The 25,833-nt window shown below is 40.3% G+C and overlaps 1 protein-coding gene across 1 annotated transcript in view; it reads left to right on the top strand.

Annotated features, from left to right (window-relative positions):
• LOC139766864 (uncharacterized) overlaps positions 1 to 25,833 on the top strand; it is a 113,508-nt gene that overhangs the window by 20,871 nt on the left and 66,804 nt on the right. Inside the window, exon 6 of the mRNA XM_071695859.1 lies at positions 979 to 1,185. Coding sequence (XP_071551960.1) covers positions 979 to 1,185 — 207 coding nt within the window. The remainder of the gene's footprint in view (positions 1 to 978; positions 1,186 to 25,833) is intronic.

Here is a 25,833-nt window from a genome sequence, read left to right as displayed (position 1 = left end):
TTTGGAAGATTAGGCAGGAACTTTAGGTAAACACTTTAAGTGCAAATAGTCCGTAGGAACATCTGGTAGAAGCCTCAGAAAACATAGTGCTTCAGTTGCCCACTGCAAGTGGCCTGTTAAGGGTGAGGCACTAAGGCTAAGAAGCAGCAGTGGAGTTCACCAGTTATGGAGACTCTTTTGCCATGGCCACCCCCTTGAGGTAGTTCTCATGAGGAATGGGCTTCATAGATATAGAAAAGTATATAGATAGTGATGCGAGTGATGCCTTACTTTGAGGTAGGTAGTAGATGGTAGACAGTCAGCAACCAGGAGGTATATTACCAGTACTACCCGCCTGAGTATTAGGAGGATTAGTGACAACTGTGTAGTGAGCCAACACTTCAGTGGTTGTCAAGTTGCACTCCTCTGACCCAGGTAGCTGTCTTTTCTTTCTGTCTCACCCACATTTGGACTACTGGCATTCTGTCCACAAACATGCAAACTCTCCTTCTCAGACATAACATTTGCCAACACTTAACTCACACAGCTCAGTCTTTGTAATTCAAGATTTTCTTGCAATGAGCACCATGTGCTCACCCTGCCTTCTGGAAAATGATAGGCGCAATAGATAGTAGTTTTAGGTAGGAAAATTTAGACAGGAGCATTAGGCAGAACTAGTTGGTATGAATATCAGGAAGGAGCATTAAGTAGAAGTAGTCAGTAGGAACATTAGGTAGAAGCTTCTGCAAACACTGCACTAGATTGCCCTCTGCCAGTGGCCTGTTAAGGATGAGGCACTGAAGGCTGAGAAGTGGCAATGGAGTTCACTAGTTATGGAGACTCTATTGCCATGGCCAGCCCCTTGAGGGAGATCCAGTTGGAAACACTCATCAGAGATATAGATAGCCTTACTTTGACAGGTCATCGACATTTGTATATGAGATTTGTGTTTTGTTAAGGTATGAGAAGAAATATGTTAAAAAATAATTTTTGTCACAGGCCGCCACAAATCACTTGTTCATTCACATCGATCAAGTCCCTGGTTAGCTCATCTGCATTCAGAATATTTATCCCTTGGCCTGACTTCTCCTTGGTCCCTAAGTCGCAGCTGTGATATTAACCAGCAGGATGCATATGGGAGATCAGCTCTGCACTATGCCACTGAACAAGGCCATACGTATATTGTAAATATGCTGATTAAATCAGGTGAGTCACTAAGCATTTTGAATGTATTTTTTTTTTCAATTTTGTATAGTAGATTTCAGTAGTATGTGATGATCCATAAATTGAGGAGAAAGAGAAATTTTAGAGTGAAAGAAGGTAAGAATGCAACTAGATATCAAATGTTTGTAAAAAGAGCATACAGCTTGTCATAAGAAGCAGGGGCTTACATTAAGCTCCTGGTAGATATTTAGAGAAATAGGGATGCTGTATCATTCCACTGATATAGTGTTTTCATTTGTATAACAAGTGATACTGCACTCTGCCTTCATGTGGTTGTACCATGAATGAAAAGTCACCTTTGTTGAGTTTGTATCCTTATCATTGGACAGAAGGTTGTTAGGGAGGTGAATGCAAGAGTTTTGGAAAGAGGGGCAAGTATGCAGTCTGTTGTGGATGAGAGAGCTTGGGAAGTGAGTCAGTTGTTGTTCGCCGATGATACAGCGCTGGTGGCTGATTCGGGTGAGAAACTGCAGAAGCTGGTGAGTGAGTTTGGTAAAGTGTGTGAAAGAAGAAAGCTAAGAGTAAATGTGAATAAGAGCAAGGTTATTAGGTACAGTAGGGTTGAGGGACAAGTCAGTTGGGAGGTAAGTTTGAATGGAGAAAAACTGGAGGAAGTGAAGTGTTTTAGATATCTGGGAGTGGATGAAACCATGGAAGCGGAAGTGAATCATAGGGTGGGGGAGGGGGCGAAAGTTCTGGGAGCGTTGAAGAATATGTGGAAGTCAGCTAGTGACTGAGTGTTAATGAATGTGGCCTTTGTTGTCTTTCTAGCACTACCTCGCGTGCATGTAGGGGGGTAGGGGGTTGTCATTTCATGTGTGGCGGGGTGGTGACAGGAGTGGATAAAGGCAGCAAGTATGAATAATGTATATGTGTATATATGTGTATGTCTGTTTATGTATATATATGTATACATTATATATATGTATGTATACATTGAGAGTAAGTGAGCTTGGGAAGGAGACCTGTGTGAGGAAGTACCAGGAGAGACTGAGTACAGAATGGAAAAAGGTGAGAACAATGGAAGTAAGGGGAGTGGGGGAGGAATGGGATGTATTTAGGGAATCAGTGATGGATTGCGCAAAAGATGCTTGTGGCATGAGAAGAGTGGGAGGTGGGTTGATTAGAAAGGGTAGTGAGTGGTGGGATGAAGAAGTAAGAGTATTAGTGAAAGAGAAGAGAGAGGCATTTGGACGATTTTTGCAGGGAAAAAATGCAATTGAGTGGGAGATGTATAAAAGAAAGAGACAGGAGGTCAAGAGAAAGGTGCAAGAGGTGAAAAAAAGGGCAAATGAGAGTTGGGGTGAGAGAGTATCATTAAATTTTAGGGAGAATAAAAAGATGTTCTGGAAGGAGGTAAATAAAGTGCGTAAGACAAGGGAGCAAATGGGAACTTCAGTGAAGGGCGCAAATGGGGAGGTGATAACAGGTAGTGGTGATGTGAGAAGGAGATGGAGTGAGTATTTTGAAGGTTTGTTGAATGTGTTTGATGATAGAGTGGCAGATATAGGGTGTTTTGGTCGAGGTGGTGTGCAAAGTGAGAGGGTTAGGGAAAATGATTTGGTAAACAGAGAAGAGGTAGTGAAAGCTTTGTGGAAGATGAAAGCCGGCAAGGCTGCAGGTTTGGATGGTATTGCAATGGAATTTATTAAAAAAGGGGGTGACTGTATTGTTGACTGGTTGGTAAGGTTATTTAATGTATGTATGACTCATGGTGAGGTGCCTGAGGATTGGCGGAATGCGTGCATAGTGCCATTGTACAAAGGCAAAGGGGATAAGAGTGAGTGCTCAAATTACAGAGGTATAAGTTTGTTGAGTATTCCTGGTAAATTATATGGGAGGGTATTGATTGAGAGGGTGAAGGCATGTACAGAGCATCAGATTGGGGAAGAGCAGTGTGGTTTCAGAAGTGGTAGAGGATGTGTGGATCAGGTGTTTGCTTTGAAGAATGTATGTGAGAAATACTTAGAAAAGCAAATGGATTTGTATGTAGCTTTTATGGATCTGGAGAAGGCATATGATAGAGTTGATAGAGATGCTCTGTGGAAGGTATTAAGAATATATGGTGTGGGAGGAAAGTTGTTAGAAGCAGTGAAAAGTTTTTATCGAGGATGTAAGGCATGTGTACGTGTAGGAAGAGAGGAAAGTGATTGGTTCTCAGTGAATGTAGGTTTGCAGCAGGGGTGTGTGATGTCTCCGTGGTTGTTTAATTTGTTTATGGATGGGGTTGTTAGGGAGGTAAATGCAAGAGTTTTGGAAAGAGGGGCAAGTATGAAGTCTGTTGGGGATGAGAGAGCTTGGGAAGTGAGTCAGTTGTTGTTCGCTGATGATACAGCGCTGGTGGCTGATTCATGTGAGAAACTGCAGAAGCTGGTGACTGAGTTTGGTAAAGTGTGTGGAAGAAGAAAGTTAAGAGTAAATGTGAATAAGAGCAAGGTTATTAGGTACAGTAGGGTTGAGGGTCAAGTCAATTGGGAGGTGAGTTTGAATGGAGAAAAACTGGAGGAAGTGAAGTGTTTTAGATATCTGGGAGTGGATTGTTGTCATTCATTTAAGTCTTGGAAAGAGTATGTCCAATTAGAGAGCTGTCTAATTTATCTGAAGCATGGTGAGGTAATACTGCACAGTTGTGAAATATTACAATTTAAAGCAGTGAGTATCCTGATCAGAGAATATGAATCAACTCACCTCATAGTTATTAAGATTTGTTGACCTTTCACTTGAGAAGGTGGAGGAGGTAACCATTATTGATATGTTTGACTGACAGTTAAAGAGGTTAGTTGGTATGCAGTCAGTGATCCATCTGGTTATCGGGAGGGTTAGTGATGGCTATGAAGTAAGCCAGTACTTAAATGGTTGTCAAGTTGCACTCATCTCACCCTGTTAACTGTCTCTTCTTTCCGCCTCAACCACACATGGATTGCTGGCTCTCTGTCCACAAATGTTCAGTCTCTCCTTGTCAAACATAACACTTGACAACACTTAACTCACACAGCTCAGTCTTTGTAATTCAAGATTTTCTTGCAATGAGCACCATGTGCTCACCCTGCCTTCTGGAAAATGATAGGCGCAATAGATAGTAGTTTTAGGTAGGAAAATTTAGACAGGAAGCATTAGGTAAAAGTAGAAGGTAGGAACATAAGGAACATAGTAGTTTGGAAGATTAGGCAGGAACTTTAGGTAAACACTTTAAGTGCAAATAGTCCGTAGGAACATCTGGTAGAAGCCTCAGAAAACATAGTGCTTCAGTTGCCCACTGCAAGTGGCCTGTTAAGGATGAGGCACTGAAGGCTGAGAAGTGGCAATGGAGTTCACTAGTTATGGAGACTCTATTGCCATGGCCACCCCCTTGAGGTAGTTCTCATGAGGAATGGGCTTCATAGATATAGAAAAGTATATAGATAGTGATGCGAGTGATGCCTTACTTTGAGGTAGGTAGTAGATGGTAGACAGTCAGCAACCAGGAGGTATATTACCAGTACTACCCGCCTGAGTATTAGGAGGATTAGTGACAACTGTGTAGTGAGCCAACACTTCAGTGGTTGTCAAGTTGCACTCCTCTGACCCAGGTAGCTGTCTTTTCTTTCTGTCTCACCCACATTTGGACTACTGGCATTCTGTCCACAAACATGCAAACTCTCCTTCTCAGACATAACATTTGCCAACACTTAACTCACGAAGCTCATTCTTCATTACTCTAGATTTTCCTGTGGTAGGTACTATGCGCTAGCCCTTCCTTTTAGCAAAATGGTGGGTGCATTAGATAGAAGTAGTAGTAGGAACACTAGACAGGAAGCATTAGGTAAAAGTAGAAGGTAGGAACATAAGGAACATAGTAGTTTGGAAGATTAGGCAGGAACTTTAGGTAAACACTTTAAGTGCAAATAGTCCGTAGGAACATCTGGTAGAAGCCTCAGAAAACATAGTGCTTCAGTTGCCCACTGCAAGTGGCCTGTTAAGGATGAGGCACTGAAGGCTGAGAAGTGGCAATGGAGTTCACTAGTTATGGAGACTCTATTGCCATGGCCAGCCCCTTGAGGGAGATCCAGTTGGAAACACTCATCAGAGATATAGATAGCCTTACTTTGACAGGTCATCGACATTTGTATATGAGATTTGTGTTTTGTTAAGGTATGAGAAGAAATATGTTAAAAAATAATTTTTGTCACAGGCCGCCACAAATCACTTGTTCATTCACATCGATCAAGTCCCTGGTTAGCTCATCTGCATTCAGAATATTTATCCCTTGGCCTGACTTCTCCTTGGTCCCTAAGTCGCAGCTGTGATATTAACCAGCAGGATGCATATGGGAGATCAGCTCTGCACTATGCCACTGAACAAGGCCATACGTATATTGTAAATATGCTGATTAAATCAGGTGAGGCACTAAGGCTAAGAAGCAGCAGTGGAGTTCACCAGTTATGGAGACTCTATTGCCATGGCCAGCCCCTTGAGGGAGATCCAGTTGGAAACACTCATCAGAGATATAGATAGATAGATATTTTATGCAGTTTGCCTATGTGAAATAGCCAACAGTCCTTCACTGGCAAATCATAATATTGAAATAGTGACAAGTTATCCATCTGTCTAATTTTAAGTGTATGCTTACATCATATCCTGTATAAGGGCCAAACTAGTCTTCACTGTATGTCTCAATTTTTTTTCATACTTGACCACCATTTCCCACATTAGGTCGCACCAGTAACAGAAGAAGGAAGGCTGCATCATCTTGCGTCTTTTTTCTAGCCATCACATGTAATGCACTGAAACCACAGCTCCCTTTCCACATCTAGGCCCTAAAAAACTTTCCATGGTTTACCTCAGACGCTTCACATGCCATGGTTCAATCCATTGATAGCACGTCAACCCTGGTATACCACATCATTCCAATTCACTCTATTCCTTGCATGCCTTTCACCCTTCTGTATGTTCAGGCCCCGATCGCTCAAAATCTTTTTTACGCCATCCTTCCGCCTCCAATTTGGTCTCCCACTCCTTATCGTTCCCTCCACCTCTGACACATATATCCTCTTTGTCAATCTTTCCTCACTCATTCTCTCCATGTGACCCCATTTCAATACACCCTATTCTGCTCTCTCAACCACTCTTTTTATTACCACACATCTCTCTTACCCTTTCATTACTTACTCGATCAAACCACCTCATACCACAAATTGTCCTCAAACATCTGATTTAAAACACATCCACCCTTCTCCGCACAACCCTATCTATAGCCCACACCTCACAACCATATAACATTGTTGGAGCCATTATTCCTTCAAACATACCCATTTTTGCTCTCCGAGATAATGTTCTCGCCTTCCACACATTCTTTAACACTCCCAGGACCTTCGCCCCCTCCACCACCCTGTGACTCACTTCCACTTCCATGGTTCCGTCTGCTGCTAAATCCACTCCCAAGTATCAAAAACACTTCACTTCCTCCAGTTTTTCTCCATTCAAACATACCTCCCAATTGACTTGTCCTTCCACCCTACTGAACCTAATAAACTTGCTCTTATTCACATTTACTTTCAGCTTTCGTCTTTCACACACTTTACCAAACTCAGTCACCAGCTTCTGCAGTTTCTCACCTGAATCAGCCACCAGCGCTGTATCATCAGCAAACAACAACTGACTAACTTCCCAAGCCCTCTCATTGAAAACAGACTACATACTTGCCCCTCTCTCCAGAATTCTTGCATTTACTTCCCTAACAACCCCATCCATAAACAAATTAAACAACCATGGAGACATCATACACCCCTGCCACGAACCGACATTTGCTGGGAACCAGTCACTTTCCTCTCTTCCTTCTTGTATACATGCTTTTTTTTTTTCCCCGAAAAAGAAGGAACAGAGAAGGGGGCCAGGTGAGGATATTCCCTCAAAGGCCCAGTCCTCTGTTCTTAATGCTACCTCCCTAACAACCCCATCCATGAACAAATTAAACAACCATGGAGACATCACACACCCCTACCGCAAACCTACATTCACTGAGAACCAATCACTTTCCTCTCTTCCTACACGTACACATGCCTTACATCCTCAATAAAAACTTTTCACTGCTTCTAACAACTTGCCTCCCACACCATATGTTCTTAATACCTTCCACAGAGCATCTCTATCAACCCTATCATATGCCTTTTCCAGATCCATAAATGCTACATACAAATCCATTTGCTTTTCTAAGTATTTCTCACATACATTCTTCAAAGCAAACACCTGATCCACACATCCTCTACCACTTCTGAAACCACACTGCTCTTCCCCAGTCTGATGCTCTGTACATGCCTTCACCCTCTCAGTCAATACCCTCCCATATAATTTACCAGGAATACTCAACAAACTTATACCTCTGTAATTTGAGCACTCACTCTTATCCCCTTTGCCTTTGTACAATGGCACTATGCACACATTCCGCCAATCCTCAGGCACCTCACCATGAGTCATACATACATTAAATAACCTTACCAACCAGTCAACAATACAGTCACCCCCTTTTTTAATAAATTCCACTGCAATACCATCCAAAGCTGCTGCCTTGCCGGCTTTCATCTTCCGCAAAGCTTTTACTACCTCTTCTCTGTTTAGCAAATCATTTTCCCTAACCCTCTCACTTTGCACACCACCTCGAATAAAACACCCTATATCTGCCACTCTATCATCAAACACATTCAACAAACCTTCAAAATACTCACTCCATCTCCTTCTCACATCACCACTACTTGTTATCACCTCCCCATTAGCGCCCTTCACTGAAGTTCCCATTTGCTCCCTTGTCTTACGCACTTTATTTACGTCCTTCCAGAACATCTTTTTATTCTCCCTAAAATTTAATGATACTCTCTCACCCCAACTCTCATTTGCCCTCTTTTTCACCTCTTGCACCTTTCTCTTGACCTCCTGTCTCTTTCTTTTATACATCTCCCACTCAATTGCATTTTTTCACTGCAAAAATCGTCCAAATGCCTCTCTCTTCTCTTTCACTAATAATCTTACTTCTTTATCCCGCCACTCATTACCCTTTCTAATCAACCCACCTCCCACGCTTCTCATGTCACAAGCATCTTTTGCGCAATCCATCACTGATTCCCTAAATACATCCCATTCCTCCCCCACTCCCCTTACTTCCATTGTTCCCACCTTTTTCCATTCTGTACTCAATCTCTCCTGGTACTTCCTCACACAAGTCTCCTTCCCAAGCTCACTTACTCTCACCACCCTCTTCACCCCAACATTCACTCTTCTTTTCTGAAAACCCATACAAATCTTCACCTTAGCCTCCACAAGATAATGATCAGACATCCCTCCAGTTGCACCTCTCAGCACATTAACATCCAAAAGTCTCTTTTTCGCGTGCCTGTCAATTAACACGTAATCCAATAACGCTCTCTGGCCATCTCTCCTACTAACATACATATACTTATATATATCTCGCTTTTCAAACCAGGTATTCCCAATCACCAGTCCTTTTTCAGCACATAAATCTACAAGCTCTTCACCATTTCCATTTACAACACTGAACACCCCATGTATACCAATTATTCCCTCCACTGCCACATTACTCACCTTTGCATTCAAATCACCCATCACTATAACCCGGTCTTGTGCATCAAAACCACTAACACACTCATTTAGCTGCTCCCAAAACACTTGCTTCTCATGATATTTCTTCTCATGCCCAGGTGCATATGCACCAATAATCACCCATCTCTCTCCATCAACTTTCAGTTTTACCCATATTAATCGAGAATTTACTTTCTTACATTCTATCACATACTCCCACAACTCCTGTTTCAGGAGTACTGCTACTCCTTCCCTTGCTCTTGTCCTCTCACTAACCCCTGACTTTACTCCCAAGACATTCCCAAACCACTCTTCCCCTTTACCCTTGATCTTCATTTCATTCAGAGCCAAAACATCCAGGTTCCTTTCCTCAAACATACTACCTATCTCTCCTTTTTTCACATCTTTGTTACATCCACACACATTTAGACACTCCAATCTGAGTCTACGAACAATGGAAGTAAGGGGAGTGGGGGAGGAATGGGATGTATTTAGGGAATCAGTGATGGATTGCGCAAAAAATGCTTGTGGCATGAGAAGCGCGGGAGGTGGGTTGATTAGAAAGGGTAGTGAGTGGTGGGATGAAGTAAGATTATTAGTGAAAGAGAAGAGAGAGGCATTTGGACGATTTTTGCAGTGAAGAAATGCAATTGAGTGGGAGATGTATAAAAGAAAGAGACAGGAGGTCAAGAGAAAGGTGCAAGAGGTGAAAAAGAGGGCAAATAAAAGTTGGGGTGGAAGAGTATCATTAAATTTTAGGGAGAATAAAAAGATGTTCTGGAAGGAGGTAAATAAAGTGCATAAGACAAGGGAGCAAATGGGAACTTCAGTGAAGGGCGCTAATGGGGAGGTGATAACAAGTAGTGGTGATGTGAGAAGGAGATGGAGTGAGTATTTTGAAGGTTTGTTGAATGTGTTTGATGATAGAGTGGCAGATATAGGGTGTTTTATTCGAGGTGGTGTGCAAAGTGAGAGGGTTAGGGAAAATGATTTGGTAAACAGAGAAGAGGTAGTAAAAGCTTTGCGGAAGATGAAAGCCAGCAAGGCAGCAGGTTTGGATGGTATTGCAGTGGAATTTATTTAAAAAGGGGGTGACTGTATTGTTGACTGGTTGGTAAGGTTATTTAATGTATGTATGAATCATGGTGAGGTGCCTGAGGATTGGCGGAATGCTTGCATAGTGCCATTGTACAAAGGCAAAGGGGATAAGAGTGAGTGCTCAAATTACAGAGGTATAAGTTTGTTGAGTATTCCTGGTAAATTATATGGGAGGGTATTGATTGAGAGGGTGAAGGCATGTACAGAGCATCAGATTGGGGAAGAGCAGTGTGGTTTCAGAAGTGGTAGAGGATGTGTGGATCAGGTGTTTGCTTTGAAGAATGTATGTGAGAAATACTTAGAAAAGCAAATGGATTTGTATGTAGCATTTATGGATCTGGAGAAGGCATATGATAGGGTTGATAGAGATGCTCTGTGGAAGGTATTAAGAATATATGGTGTGGGAGGCAAGTTGTTAGAAGCAGTGAAAAGTTTTTATCGAGGATGTAAGGCATGTGTACGTGTAGGAAGAGAGGAAAGTGATTGGTTCTCAGTGAATGTAGGTTTGCGGCAGGGGTGTGTGATGTCTCCATGGTTGTTTAATTTGTTTATTGATGGGGTTGTTAGGGAGGTGAATGCAAGAGTTTTGGAAAGAGGGGCAAGTATGCAGTCTGTAGTTGATGAGAGAGCTTGGGAAGTGAGTCAGTTGTTGTTCGCTGATGATACAGCGCTGGTGGCTGATTCATGTAAGAAACTGCAGAAGCTGGTGACTGAGTTTGGTAAAGTGTGTGAAAGAAGAAAGTTAAGAGTAAATGTGAATAAGAGCAAGGTTATTAGGTACAGTAGGGTTGAGGGTCAAGTCAGTTGGGAGGTAAGTTTGAATGGAGAAAAACTGGAGGAAGTAAAGTGTTTTAGATATCTGGGAGTGGATCTGGCAGCGGATGGAACCATGGAAGCGGAAGTGAATCATAGGGTGGGGGAGGGGGCGAAAATCTTGGGAGCCTTGAAGAATGTTTGGAAGTCGAGAACATTATCTCGGAAAGGAAAAATGGGTATGTTTGAAGGAATAGTGGTTCCAACAATGTTGTATGGTTGCGAGGCGTGGGCTATGGATAGAGTTGTGCGCAGGAGGATGGATGTGCTGGAAATGAGATGTTTGAGGACAATGTGTGGTGTGAGGTGGTTTGATCGAGTAAGTAATAATAGGGTAAGAGAGATGTGTGGAAATAAAAAGAGCGTGGTTGAGAGAGCAGAAGAGGGTGTTTTGAAGTGGTTTGGGCACATGGAGAGAATGAGTGAGGAAAGATTGACCAAGAGGATATATGTGTCGGAGGTGGAGGGAACGAGGAGAAGTGGGAGACCAAAGTGGAGGTGGAAAGATGGAGTGAAAAAGATTTTGAGTGATCGGGGCCTGAACATGCAGGAGGGTGAAAGGCGGGCAAGGAATAGAGTGAATTGGATCGATGTGGTATACTGGGGTTGACATGCTGTCAGTGGATTGAATCAGGGCATGTGAAGCGTCTGGGGTAAACCATGGAAAGCTGTGTGGGGCCTGGATGTGGAAAGGAAGCTGTGTGTCCGGGCATTATTACATGACAGCTAGAGACTGAGTGTGAACGAATGGGGCCTTTGTTGTCTTTTCCTAGTGCTACCTTGCACACATGAGGGGGGAGGGGGATGGTATTCCATGTGTGGCGAGGTGGCGATGGGAATGAATAGGGGCAGACAGTGTGAATTGTGTGCATGGGTATATATGTATGTGTCTGTGTGTATATATATGTGTACATTGAGATGTATAGGTATGTATATTTGCGTGTGTGGGCGTGTGTGTGTGTGTACATTGTGTATGGGGGTGGGTTGGGCCATTTCTTTCATCTATTTCCTTGCGCTACCTCGCAAACGCGGGAGACAGCGACAAAGCAAAATAAATAGATAAATAAATAATATGTGTATATGAATGGTTGGGCCATTCCTCGTCTGTTTCCTGGCACTGTCTCACTGATGGAGGAAACAGCGATTATGTATAATATAATAACATATACATATACATATCAACATATACACATATACATACACATACACAGCCATCTGCATATATACCCATGTACATATTCATACTTGCTTGCCTTCATCCATTCCTGGCACCACTTTGCCCCACAGGAAACAGCATTGCCACCCTGTGTCAGCAAGGTAGTGCCTGGAAAACACAAAAAAAGGCCACATTTGTTCATGCTGTCTCTAACTGTCGTGTAATGCACCGAAAGTGTGGGTAACAGAATGACATTAGTTTGTTACTTTTATGAGTAAATTCTGCTTTATACTTAGGTAACTCTGTGTTCACTTTGCCTTTAGACAATTTTGATGAATTGATTGTTGATATTGTAAAAGGTCAAATAGAATTGTGGAATGAGAGGCATTGGTATGATGATCAAAAACTTAGAACTGAATTAAGACTTTAAGTTGGACATTGGAGGCAGTATGAGTTTTGCACTTAGTATCATCACTCTGTTTATGCAGTAGTAGTTAGCAGGCAGCCACTTGACTATGGAGGTACATCACTAATACTAATTACATGGTAATCAGGAGGGTCAGTGGCAGCTGCATAGTGAGTCAGCACTTCAGTGGTTACTTTGTTGCATTCTTCTGACCCAGGTAGCTGTCACTTCTGTCTGCCTCATGTGGACTGCTGGCATTCTCTCCCCTCTTTGTCACACATAACACCTGACAGCGCTTGACTCACATAACTCATTCTTCATAAATGTAGATTTTTCCTGGGTGAACACTGTATGCTAGCCTTGCAAAATGTTAGGAGCAGTAAGTAGAAGTTGTAGGTAGGAACTTCAGGTGGGAACATTAGGTAGTAATAGGTTGGAACAGTAGGTAGACATAGTAGGTAAAATTAATGATAGGAATATTGGGTAGAAGCCTCAGAAAACATTGCGCTAGAGTTTCCCACTGCCAATAGCCTGTTAAAGGTTACGCACTGAAGCCAAAAAATGAAGCACTGGAGTTCACCAGTTATGGGGACTCTCACCAATGCCACCCCCATGGGGAGTTCCTGAAGGGAACAGGTATCAGAGATATAGATAGATAGATATTTTATGCAGTTTGCCTATGTGAAATAGCCAACAGTCCTTCACTGGCAAATCATAATATTGAAATAGTGACAAGTTATCCATCTGTCTAATTTTAAGTGTATGCTTACATCATATCCTGTATAAGGGCCAAACTAGTCTTCACTGTATGTCTCAATTTTTTTTCATACTTGACCACCATTTCCCACATTAGGTCGCACCAGTAACAGAAGAAGGAAGGCTGCATCATCTTGCGTCTTTTTTCTAGCCATCACATGTAATACACTGAAACCATAGCTCCTTATCCACAACCAGGCCCCAAAGTCCCTTCCATGGTTTACCCCGGATGCTTCACCCGCCCTGGTTCAGTCCACTGACAGCATGTCGACCCCAGTATATCACATCATTACAATTCACTAACCTGTGCGCACCTTTCACCCACCTGCATATGCAGGCCTCAGTTGTTCAAACTCCTTTTCACTTCATCCTTCAGTCTCGAATTAGGTCTCCATGTTCTCCTTCTTCCCTTCATTTCTTACAAATATATCTTTTTTGTCAACCTTTCCTCAATTATTCTTTCCATTGTCAACCTTTTCTCTGTCATTCTTTCCATATGTCCAGACCATTTCAACACACCCTTTCCTGCTTTCTCAACCACACTTTTATTATCACACATCTCACTGCTTCTAGCAGCTTACCTCCCATGCCATATTTTCTTGAGAAATTCCACAAAGCGTCTGTATCAATCCTATCTTATGCTTTCTTCAGATCCATAAATGTCACTTGCAAATCCATCTATTTTCTGAATATTTGTTAAACACATTCTTTAAAGCAAACACTTGATCCACACATCCTTTCTCAATTTTAAAACCACACTGCTCCTCCTCAGTCTCATACTCTGTACATGCCTTCATCCTCTCAATCAGTCCACTCCCATACAACTTACCAGGTATACTCAACAAACTTGTACTTTTGTAGTTTGAACACTCTCCTTTATCCCCATTGCCTTTATACCGTGACACTATACATGCATTCTGTCAATCCTCAGGCACCTTATCATGATCCATACATACATTGTATATCCTTACCAACCAGTCAACAACACATTCACCCTCTTTGTTAATGAATTCAGTTGCAGTACCATCAGCTCCTGCCGCCTTGCCACATTTCATTTTCCTGAAAACTTTCACCAATTCTTCTTTCTTCCCCAAACCACTCCTCATGACTCTGTCACTTTGCATACCACCCTGACCAAAACAACCTACATCTGCCACTCTTATCACCAAACACATTTAACAATCCTTCAGAATACTCACTCCATCTCCTCTTCACTCCATCACTACCTGGTATCATTTCCCCTTTTGCCTACTTCGCCATTGTTCTCATTTGTTCTCTTGTCTTTCGCACATTATTTACCTCCTTCCAAAACATCTCCATATGCTCCCTAAAGTTTAATGATACTCTCTGACTCAAACTCTCATTTGCCCTCTTTCTCAATCACTGCACCTTCCTCTTGGCCTTTTGCCTCTTTCTTTTATACATCTCCCAATCATGTGCACTCTTTCCTTAAAGTACCACCCAAACACCTCTCTTTTCTCTTTCACTAGCAACTTTACTTCTTCATCTGAGCTCTCACAACCCTTTCTAGTCTGCCCTCCCTCCACCTTTCGCATGCCACATGCATCTCTTGCACATTCCATCACTGCTTCTCAAAATACTTCCTATTCCTCACATACTCTCCTCACTTTATTAGCTCTTGCCTTTTGCCATTCTACATTCAGTTTCTCCTGGTATTTCTTCACACAAGTCCTCTTTCCAAGCTCTCTTACTCTCATTACTCTCTTCTCCCTAACATTATTTCCTCTTTTTTTTGAAAACCTTTACAAATCTTCACCCTTGCCTCCACAAGATAGTGATCAGACTTCCCACCAGCTGCCCCTCTCAGCACATTTACATCCAAAAGTCTCTCACCTGCATGCCTGTCTATTCATACATAATCTAATAATGTCTGTTGACCATCTCTCATACTCTCATGTATATACTTATGTATATCTCTTTTTAACCAGGTATTCCCAGTGAACATTCTGATTTCAGCACAAACTCCACAAGCTCTTTACCATTTTCATTCATAACACTTATTACTCCATGCGCACCAGTTATGCTCTCAACTGCCACATTACTTACCTTCGCATTTAGATTACCCATCACTAATTCCCGGTCTCATGCACCAAAACTGCTGACACACTCACTCGGCTGCTATCAAAACACTTTCCTCTCATGATCTTTCTTCTTATGGCCAGGTGCATAAGCACCAATAATCACCCATGATTATGAAATATGATTTTATTTATTTATTTATTTATGATTACCCTAGGACCAGTTTCTGTAAAAGAGTCATGTTGGTATCCAGGACCTCTTTCTAAAGGCTCCTGCTGCCCAAGACGATTCTACTTCTGGTAGAAAGGAACTGTTGGTTCCTATGGAATGAAAAGTTTTGTGATGAAACTGGACTCTCAATTATCCAGCCTCATGAAAGGTGACTTCAGTCATGGTGTAACCTCTTGCCGGTGGAGCATGGTAACATACAGCCATTCCCCAACATACACCCTAGTTCTACTCTGACCAAACAGTCAGATCTTGAAATGGACATAAGTCAGACGTATGTCAGCATGGCATGAAGAATTCATAGATGTGTACAGCATTCTTTTATCCTACTAATTTTTGTCATGATTATCTGTTTTTTTGTTAACCAGCTTTATATATGATTCTGTAGTTTCTTTTTACCTTTTATTTAAGGTTCTTTTGTTCATATTTCATCATTTTTATTTTTTATGTTATGCAAGTGCTATCATGATTATCTCATTTTTTTTTTAGCCTGTTTTATGAATCTGTATATCTATCTATCTGTATCTCTGATGCCTGTTTCAACTGGAACTCCCGCAAATGGGTGACCCCTGCAAATCTCCAAAATGAAAGAACTCTAATGCCAGTTCTTATCCTCTAAGTGCCTTTTCCTTAACAGGCCACTGGCAGAGGGCAAGTATAGCACAGTGTTTGCAGAGGCTCCTACCTATTATTCCTAATGATTGCTTCTATTTAATGCTCCTACCTACTTCTTCTACCTAATGTTGGTACTAATGCTCCTGCCTAAATGTTCCTACCTACTACTTCTATCCATTGCACTTACCTGTTATCCTTGCCTATTATTACTTTTCAATCAATCCTCCTCAGTCATAAAACTAACATTTCTATTTTTTCTTTTTTCCTTTCATAACCCTCTCTCTATATTTCAATTAAGGCTTGGCCTTGATGTGGACTTTTGTGTGTGACTGGAGCCTCCAATGTAAAAAGGAAAAAATCAGGGTTTATCCGTTGCCACTATGAAAGAGGCAGGTATGCAGTCTGTAGGTGATGGGGGCCTGGAAAGTGAGTCTGGTGTTTGATGATGACAAGTCTCTGGTGATAAATTGAAGTCAGCGTCTGAGTTCGGCAGAATGTGTGAAAGTAGAAAGTTGAATATAAATGTGAATAAAAGCAGTTATTAGGTTTACCAATGCAAAGAGCTGGGTTAGTTGGGGTGTGAGTTTGAATGGAGAAAATTTGGAGGAAGTTGGGTATTTTGAATACTTGGGAGTGGATATGGGAGCAAATGAAACCATAGAAGCAGAATTAAGTCATAGAGTAGGTAAGGACCTGAAGGTTCTCGTAGAAGTGAAGAATGGGTAGAGAGAGTGAGCACTATCTGGGAGGGCTAAACGGGTTTATTTGAAAGTATAGTAGTCCCAGTAATGTTGTAGGAAAGTGAGGCTTGTGCTATAGATGAGAATGTATAGAGGAAGGTGAATGAGTTGGAAATCAAATGTTTGAAGGCAGTATTGTTTTTAGGCAATATGTTTTAAACACATCCACCCTCTTCTGAAATTTGCATTTAGGGCCCATGTCCTGCATCCATACAGCATTGCTGGAACTGCTATATCATTAAACATACCCATCTTTGCCCTTGTTAACAGTTTTATGAATTGACAATTTTTTTTTTAATCACGCTATGGTTTACTAAGAAAAAAGAGATTCTCTTCTTTAATTTTTACTTTTTCAGCAGCTCCTTCAGCACTTAGTGCTTCACATGTGACTCAAATGTTATGCAAGCAAAATCTGCATCTTCTTTTAAATCTGTTGAATCAAAAATGACTTGCTTTGAAGTTCTTGATGTAATTCTCTCCCGCTTACTCCTTCCAAGTCTCAAAAAGACTTCTAGCCTTCGCCTGAATTGTTAGTAAGCTTAATGGTACGTGTTTTTGAATTTGATCTTCCATCCACAGTATCAACAACTTTTCCATTTCATGGATGGGCCCTAGTCGTTGCTTTGTCATCATCATAGACTTCATACTTGCTGAACCTTTTACTGCTTCACCAATTTTTTCTTAGTCCTTTGAAATTGCAGAGACCGTCGAATGGGACATCTGTAGATCACATGCAATCACATTAACTTTTCTTCTCCTTCATATTGGGTGATTACCTTCATTTTCAATTCCATATTGAGCGTCTTCTTTGGATTCATGCCAGATCTGTCAACATGTGATGGGTTTTTCCCCTTGCTTGTCATCTTCTTTGTGGTTTAATACAAAAATGGTTTAATCCAGCACAAAAATTTATTAGAATCAAATGAATCATGCATGCTTACAGGAGGGTAAGTGAGAGATGCTGTGATGTGCATGATTTTGGGATATAGTCTGACAATTACTATTGTACACATGCAGCCATTAGCACTGGCAGGCTTACGGCCAAGCGTGATTTTTATATTTACATGTATTTTTTAATTCTTATTTTTTCCAGTTGTATGTTCAGATGATAGTAAGTTGCATAGGTCATAATGTATGTAATTATTTTACATGCAGTTCTTCAAAGCTTAGTTGCAAAACCTTAGTGTCCCAAAACCTCATTTTCACCCCATAAACTTTTTCAACAAGAAAAATATGACATTTACTAAAATTTCAACTCAAAATCATTTTTAGATGAAAATTGACAAAACATTGCAGTTAATGGGTTTAAGGTATTTTTCAGGCCAAAGAACTTTTTGTTTCAATATTGGAATATAACATAATGAAAGGCTTTTTACATGAAATGTTAATGTGAAGTATTCAATACTTTTTCCTTGAGCTGAAAGATAGCAAAAAATGATAAAGCTATTGATTATGAAATTTAGTAAACATGTATGTATTCAGAGAATAGTTACAGAATTTAATAGTCCCAAAACAATGTTTTCACCCCAGAATCTTTTTGATTATAAAAAGATTTTGCCCATACTGAGCTTGTAAAGCATATTGTGTTTTAGAGAAAATTGAATAAACTGCAAGTGATAGTTCAGGGTATATTTTTAGGTCTTGAAACTTTTTGTTTAGAATTTAGAATGTATAACATAATGAAAGGCTTCTTCTATCTATTCTATTTATACCTCTGATGCCCTTTTCTTTTGGGAATTCCCAGTAAGGGGTGGCTACGACAAAAGTCTCCATTTATTCCTATCCTTACCTACGTCCCTCACATACATCATTCCATGCATTTTTTCCTGATATCTCTCCCTATAGTACTTTTCCACTCTATATCCCTGTGTCAGAAGTGGTCTTCCTCTCACACCATCCCCTTTAATTGTACCTTTATACATATTCCTTGTAAACCCCCAGTCTTGCATTCTTTCTGCCTGCCCAAACCTCCTTGAAGTATTTAATGTCACCCTCTCTGTCACTTCGCAATTCAGTCCTTTTACATCCATCTTTCTCTCTATATCTCAGATGGCTGTTCACTCTGGGAACTCCCATAAAGGGGTGGCCATGGCAAAAGAGTCTTCATTCATCTCTGTCCTTACATGAATCCCTGATATACACTGTTCTACATATTCTTTCACCATTTTTGTCACCAGTATTCTTCAACTCTGTTTCCCTGTGTCAGAGGTGGTCTTCCTCTCATTGTACTTTAATTGTACTATCTTTCACTTCTCTTGTAAACTCCCAGTCTTCCATTCTTTCCACATGCCCAAACCTTCTCAGAGTAATACATTTCATCCTCTCTACCACCATACAATTCATTCCCTTTGCTTTCCCCTGCCATACCACATCTCTCATTCACCCCTTCATTTCTTTCTTCGTTTCATTTAGTCATACTACATGTTTCTCTCACATAACTTATTTCCACAGCCTGGATTCTTGACCTCTGCAACTCATTCCATGATCATGTTTCAGCTGTTTAGGTTAGGGTTGGGAGGACTATGCTGTCCCTTAATCCTCTTTTCACTCCCTTACTTACACCTCTACCCTTCATTATCATATTGGGACCCAGTGATTCTTCTACCCTGTACCACTCTCTCCCTTATCTCCTTCCATATCACCATACTTATCCAAGACAGCTCTTAAGTACTTAAATTCTGCTCCTTTTTTATTCTTTGTCCCACCATATCTAAAATATAGTTTAGTATACTTTCTTCTTTTACTCTATATGGTTTTGCAAAATCTACACTTTCACTGTTTCCTTTAAAACACCATTATTTTACTTTTACTTGCATTTGTCTTCATTCACCTGCACTTACTTACATTATAAAACACACAACCTTCACTTCTCTTCACTCTCAGCAAATACCACAGTATAATCCACAAGCAGGCTTGCAATTACCCACCGTACCTCACCGCCACACTTCATCTCTACACCCCCTTTCCCTGGTTTTGCATTTATTTCTTTTTTTCACTCCATCCATATATGAATACTAAAAGGCCACAGTAACATTACACAGCCACGCCTCACACCCACATGTATTCTGAAACTTTTGGTCAACCCTTCATCCTCTCTTACACATGCATTTGTTCCTCTGTAGAAGGCTTTCACACCATCCAGCATTTGTCCCCTACCCAATATATCCAGTAAAGCATTCCTCTTGACTGTGTCACGCACTTTCTTCAGATCCATAAAAGCTGCATACAGCTTCTTACCTTTTGGTAAATACTTTCCCACAGTCACCCTCACCACAAAAATCTGATCCACACATCTCCAGCCTTTCCTAAAACTCCCTTGCTCCTCACTTATTCTGCATTCAGTCACTTCCTTCACTCTATCAATCAACATTCATGCATGCACTATTCTTGGTATACTTAACAGACATATTCCCTTGTAATTGCTTCATGCATCCCTTGCACTTATTCCTTTGAATAAAGGAATGATAATAGCTTTCACCCAGTCCCCAGGCACAATATTCTGTTTCTGTGCTAAATTACATATCATATGCGTCCAGTCTATCACACTTTTTTTCCTTTATACTTAAGCATTTCAACTGTATTCCCATCCACTTCAGGTGCCTTGCCTTTCCAGCCTTCATACTCATTATTGCCCTTTTTACCTCCTGTTTTGTTGTAGGCCCTTGCCTTTATATCCTTTTCCTTCCATCCTCCATACCCATGTATGTAACGCCTTCTCTCACATCCATAAATTCTTCAAAATACTGTTTCCATCTTCCTTTCACTTTCTCCTTTTGCTTCCGCAACACCCCTTTCTTTTGCGTTCTCTGTCTTACCAAATCTCTAATACACCTTATCATTATTTTCTTCATTCCATCTAGTCACACCACATGCTCTTTTCAAATAACTAATTTCCTCATCCTTGATTCTTGACCTCTGTGACTCATCCCATGTCCATGTTTTGGCTGCATAGGTCAGTCAGGGGGACTATGCTGTCCTTTAATCCTTTCTTCACTTCCAAACTTATGCCTCTACCTTTCTTTATTCTATTAAGGAACCCAATGACTCTTCTACTCTATGCTGCTCTTTTCCTTATCTTTTCATCCATGTCTCCAAACCTACATAAGATTACTCCCAAATATTTGAATTTTGCCACCTCCTCTAGTCTTTCTTCCCCAGTATCTATAACACAGTTTAGTACACTTTTTTCACTCTCACTTTTTAGGGCTGTGCAAAATCTATATTTTCATTGTTTCCATTCAGATGCCATTATTTAACTTTCACTTGCATTCACTTTCAATTGCTTACTTACACACACCGTAAAACACACAACCCTCTGCAGCTCCTCTTCACTATCAGCAAACAGCACAGTATCATATGTAGACAGGCTTGTCACTAGCCACTATACCTCACCACCACACTCCATCTCTACACCCTTTTTCCCTAGTTTTGCTTTCATCTCTCTTATCACTCCATCCATATGTATGTTAAGAAGCCACAGTGACATTACACAGCCCTGCCTCACAACCACATGTACACCAAAATTTTCACTTTACTCTCCATCCACCCTTACACATGCATTGTCTCCCCCATACAAAGCTTTCACACCATCCAACTGTTGTTCTTCTACCCACATATCCTTAAGTCATCTGAAAGCATTCCATTAAACTCTGTCAAACACTGTCTTCAGATCCATAAATGCCGCATACTACTTCTTACCTTTCATTAGATACTTTTTCATAGTCATTATCAAGGCAAGAATCCGACCCACACATCCCCTGCCTTTCCTAAAACCCCATTGCTCCTTACTTATTCTGCATTCATTCACTTTCATCTCTCTATCAATCAGTATTCTTACATACACTTTTCCTGTTGCTCTTAACAGACTTGCTTCCCTACGTTTGCTATATATCTTTAACACATTATCCTTTGAGTGGAGGAACAATAATAGTGTTTACTCAACTCAATCACAGGCATAAGCTGCAGTTTACATGCTAGATTTCATATCAGATACATCTATTCTATCACAGTTTCTTATACATCAACATTTCTGCTGTAATCCCATCCACTCCACATACATTTTTTGCCTTCAACCTCATTATCACCCTTTTTACCTCCCTTTTTGCTATAGGTCCCTGTACTTGTATCTTTTTCCTTCATTCCTACATATCCCTGCATGTATCAACTGCTGATTCACCAACTCCACATTCATCATTTCTTCAAAACACTCTTTTGATCTTCCTTTCACTTTCCCCGTTTGATTCAGCATCTCTCCTACCTTACTTCTCACATATACATTTCACCTCTTACATCCATCTCTTTATTCCAGTAAAGAAAATTTATTTTCCTTAAACTTTTCACTCGACTTCCAAAATATTCAGGGACTCTTTCTTTGCTTTCCTGTATCAGCCTTTTATCATTCTGCCTACACGTCTTACATTAATCTTTCCTCCTTTGCTGAACATCCAATGATACATTCCTTTCTAGCAATCTACCATATGCATTTTTCTTTTCTTCCACTTTATTTCTAATCTCAACCATCCATCATTATTTTCCAATTTTATTCTTATATCTCATAATTTTATATCTAACTTCTAATTCTGTTACCATGAACAATCTTACCTATAAATGTTTTAAACTCTTTCACAGAGGACCATATCCCCACATTTACTGCACTTTCATCTAAACTTTCTTTCATACTCTTCCATGAGTTTGCTCCAATTCAGCTTCCTTGTGCCATATCTCCACTTATTCTTGATCATCCCCTCCACAAGAACTGCATAGAGGTTAAAGATCTTCAAAGAATCCCATCACAATTATCCACGCAAAATTTCATATATTCCCACATAATCTATCAAACCCTTTGTTCTTCTCTTCCATTATTTCTCATCCACGTATATATGTGAATCATCTTGTGCTGAAAAAATGTTCTATCTGGTAATAAATCCCTCTTGGCATAGACATCTGCAAGATAACTTCCATTCCCAATTACTCCTGGCTCTTCCCACTTACCAACTATCTTGTCAATTTCATCACATCCCACCTTTACATTCATATCACCCATTAATACCACCTTCCTCTCCTTCTCAAACCCATTTATACAGTCATTCAAATTTATTCATATTTCTCCGAAAAGCTTCATTTTATCCTTACCTTGCACAGTCTTCACATTCACAGGTGCATATGCACATACCAATACATACTTCACAATTACAGTCTTTCCTTTTGCACACACTACTACTCATCCTTTCCATCCGTATTCTGTAACAACTTCCCATACTTGCGGTGATAGCACAATTGCACATCCTTCTTTCCCTTTTCCCTGATTGGTGTCAGTCAGTCCCATCCATATTACTCCTTCCACGCCCTCCCACACCTTGCATTCATCTTTTTCACTTTCACTCTAAACACCCTGCCTAGGGATATGGGTTTCTCCCATCCCCAGCACATCCATACTATAACTTTTAAAATTCTTCAAGAGGTCCATCCTTTTACTGTCACAAGTCATCCCTCTAAGATTAAGGTCCATCACCCTCAGTCACTCATTTCTTTTACTTCCTGGTATAACTGATGGACCCCAAGTCACTCATTTCTTTTACTTCCTGGCATAACTGGTGGATCCCAGTGCTGCTTCTTAACCTGTAGTGCCTCACCCTTGAGAGGTCACCGGCAGAGGGCAAATCCAGTGTAATGGTTTCCAGAGGCGAACATGTACAGAATGATACAGGATATAAACAATAGAAATTATATCAGTTCCAAACAAACTACAATTTTACAGACGCTAACTACTAAAGACTGATAATGAATTGCTATGTGCGGTAGAATAGAGTACACAAGAACAAATTACCACAGTTCCAAAGCACAGAGATTATATAGGGAGCTGTGGTTTCCATGCATTACACATGACAGCCACAGACTGAGTGTGAACAAGTGTGGCCTTTTTTGTGTGTTTTCTTGGCATTACCATGCTGAAGCTGGGGGTAGCGATGCTGTTTTCTGTAGGGCAGGGTGGCACCAGGAATGGATGAGGGCAAGCAAGTATGTACAAGTGTATATATGTTTATGTCTTTGTGTATGTATATATTGATATGTATATTTACATGTATGGGCATTTATGTATATATATGTGTATATAAGTGGATGGGCTGTTCTTCGTGTGTTTTCTGATGCTACCTCACTGACGCGGGAAATGGCAGTCTAGTATGATATATGATTAAATACCTCACAATGTTAGGAGTACTCACATACTACTCAAGACTGAGTTTATTGTAATGAAACTCATTACAATTATTAGGATACTTTTGTTGGATACATTCTAGTTTCACAAATTCTCTTTCATCCAAAGCTTTAACTCTAACAAGTATTAATCTGTCTCAATTTCTTGATCACTTCTTTGTTTTCTAATGTTATTAATTTTTTGTAGTGTGTGTAGCTGATTATCTGCTGCTTTGCACTGGTAGCATTATTTCACAAGTTTTCTGACTTTTCCTCTTGATACATTTCACAGACAGCATCATATTTCTATATCATCTGGCTTTATGTGCTGAAGGAAAGCATCATGGTGAAGGTTAATGTTTGTCTCTGGTCCTTCAGCACCACGAATTGGGCATAGGTACATGAGACCATCTTGTCCAACAGAACATGCTTCCAATTTCACTAGCTATTTAGGCAAAGGCCACCACCTGAACTCTCCTCCCAGCACCTTCTTTACGTGAATTAAGTACTTATGAGGCCCACTAATTATGAAATATATAGCATGTAGTTATTCAAAGATTAATTACAGAATTTAATGGTACCAAAACATCATTTCATCCCAGAATCTTTTTCAGTATGGAAAATGTGATCTATAATGAAACTTTAAGGAAAATAGATTTTTTGAAGAAATTGAAAGAAATTGCTTGGTATTTTTGTAGCCAAAAAAATTTTCTTTCAAAGATGAAATATAATGGAAAATATTCTGTAAATCTTCCTTAGGCTGACAGCAAATTACTATCGTCATTAAATATAACATAAGAAACGTAATTATTCAAGTCTTAATTACAGAACTTAATCATCCCAAAGAAAACTTTTCACCACAGAAGTTTTATCAGCATAAAAAGTACAACTTATGCCAAGATTTTAAAGTAAATATATATTTTTAAGAAAAGTAACAAAAAATGCAGGTTATATTTCAGAACAAAAAAATTGGTTTTAAAATTGGAATGTGACATGATTAAAGTAATTCCTTTTGTGTTGAGTATTATAAGTATGGCTAATACACTGTCATTTCCATATAAAAAGGGATTTCCTGCCAGACTCTTAAGTCCTACCTTACCATTTTCAGCAGATTCACACAAAAGCACCTGACCTAGCATCTTTAGTTACATTACTGGGAAAAAGAAAGATGAGTATTTACTCACATTGGTGTCATCAGCTTTAAATTATTCTTTACTGGGAGATCTGCCATGTTCTAGTTTAATTATTTTCATAGTTAACATTGAACCTGTGAGCATCTGCTAGGCACCACTCAGCTGGTGTGGTATTTTCATTAGTTGGCCAGAGTTTGCTTTCTCTGAATCAGTATGTGTGTTTCACTTGTCTTTTGATTAGGTAGAAGGTTGACCCATCCATTTTTTATGCAGAGCTTCCTCAAGGATAGCTTTGCAATGCTGAATGTCTTTTCTTTAAGTATAGGTAGTTTAAGTTATTGGTAGTATGTTACTGATTAAGACTTGTTGCTTCTTTCCCAGTTTATACAGGAGAAAGCACACCATATTTGTACGTTCAAGCTTAGACATGGATATTCCTCTTCTTCCAGGCAGAGAGAGCCTAAGATGGGCTAATTAGTGAGCTTGGTAACATAGAAGAGCTTGTTTTGAATTGTATGTTGATTGGAATTATTAAGTGATTTTTTTTTTTTTTTTTTTTTTTTTTACTTTGTCGCTGTCTCCCGCGTTTGCGAGGTAGCGCAAGGAAACAGACGAAAGAAATGGCCCAACCCACCCCCATACACATGTATATACATACGTCCACACACGCAAATATACATACCTACACAGCTTTCCATGGTTTACCCCAGACGCTTCACATGCCTTGATTCAATCCACTGACAGCACGTCAACCCCGGTATACCACATCGCTCCAATTCACTCTATTCCTTGCCCTCCTTTCACCCTCCTGCATGTTCAGGCCCCGATCACACAAAATCTTTTTCACTCCATCTTTCCACCTCCAATTTGGTCTCCCTCTTC

The sequence above is a fragment of the Panulirus ornatus genome, chromosome 58 (genome assembly GCF_036320965.1).
Source record: "Panulirus ornatus isolate Po-2019 chromosome 58, ASM3632096v1, whole genome shotgun sequence".
Classification (NCBI taxonomy): Eukaryota; Metazoa; Arthropoda; class Malacostraca; order Decapoda; family Palinuridae; genus Panulirus; species Panulirus ornatus.
The sequence above is the reverse complement of the archived record's forward strand: the minus strand, read 5'-3'. Positions and strand labels throughout refer to the sequence as shown.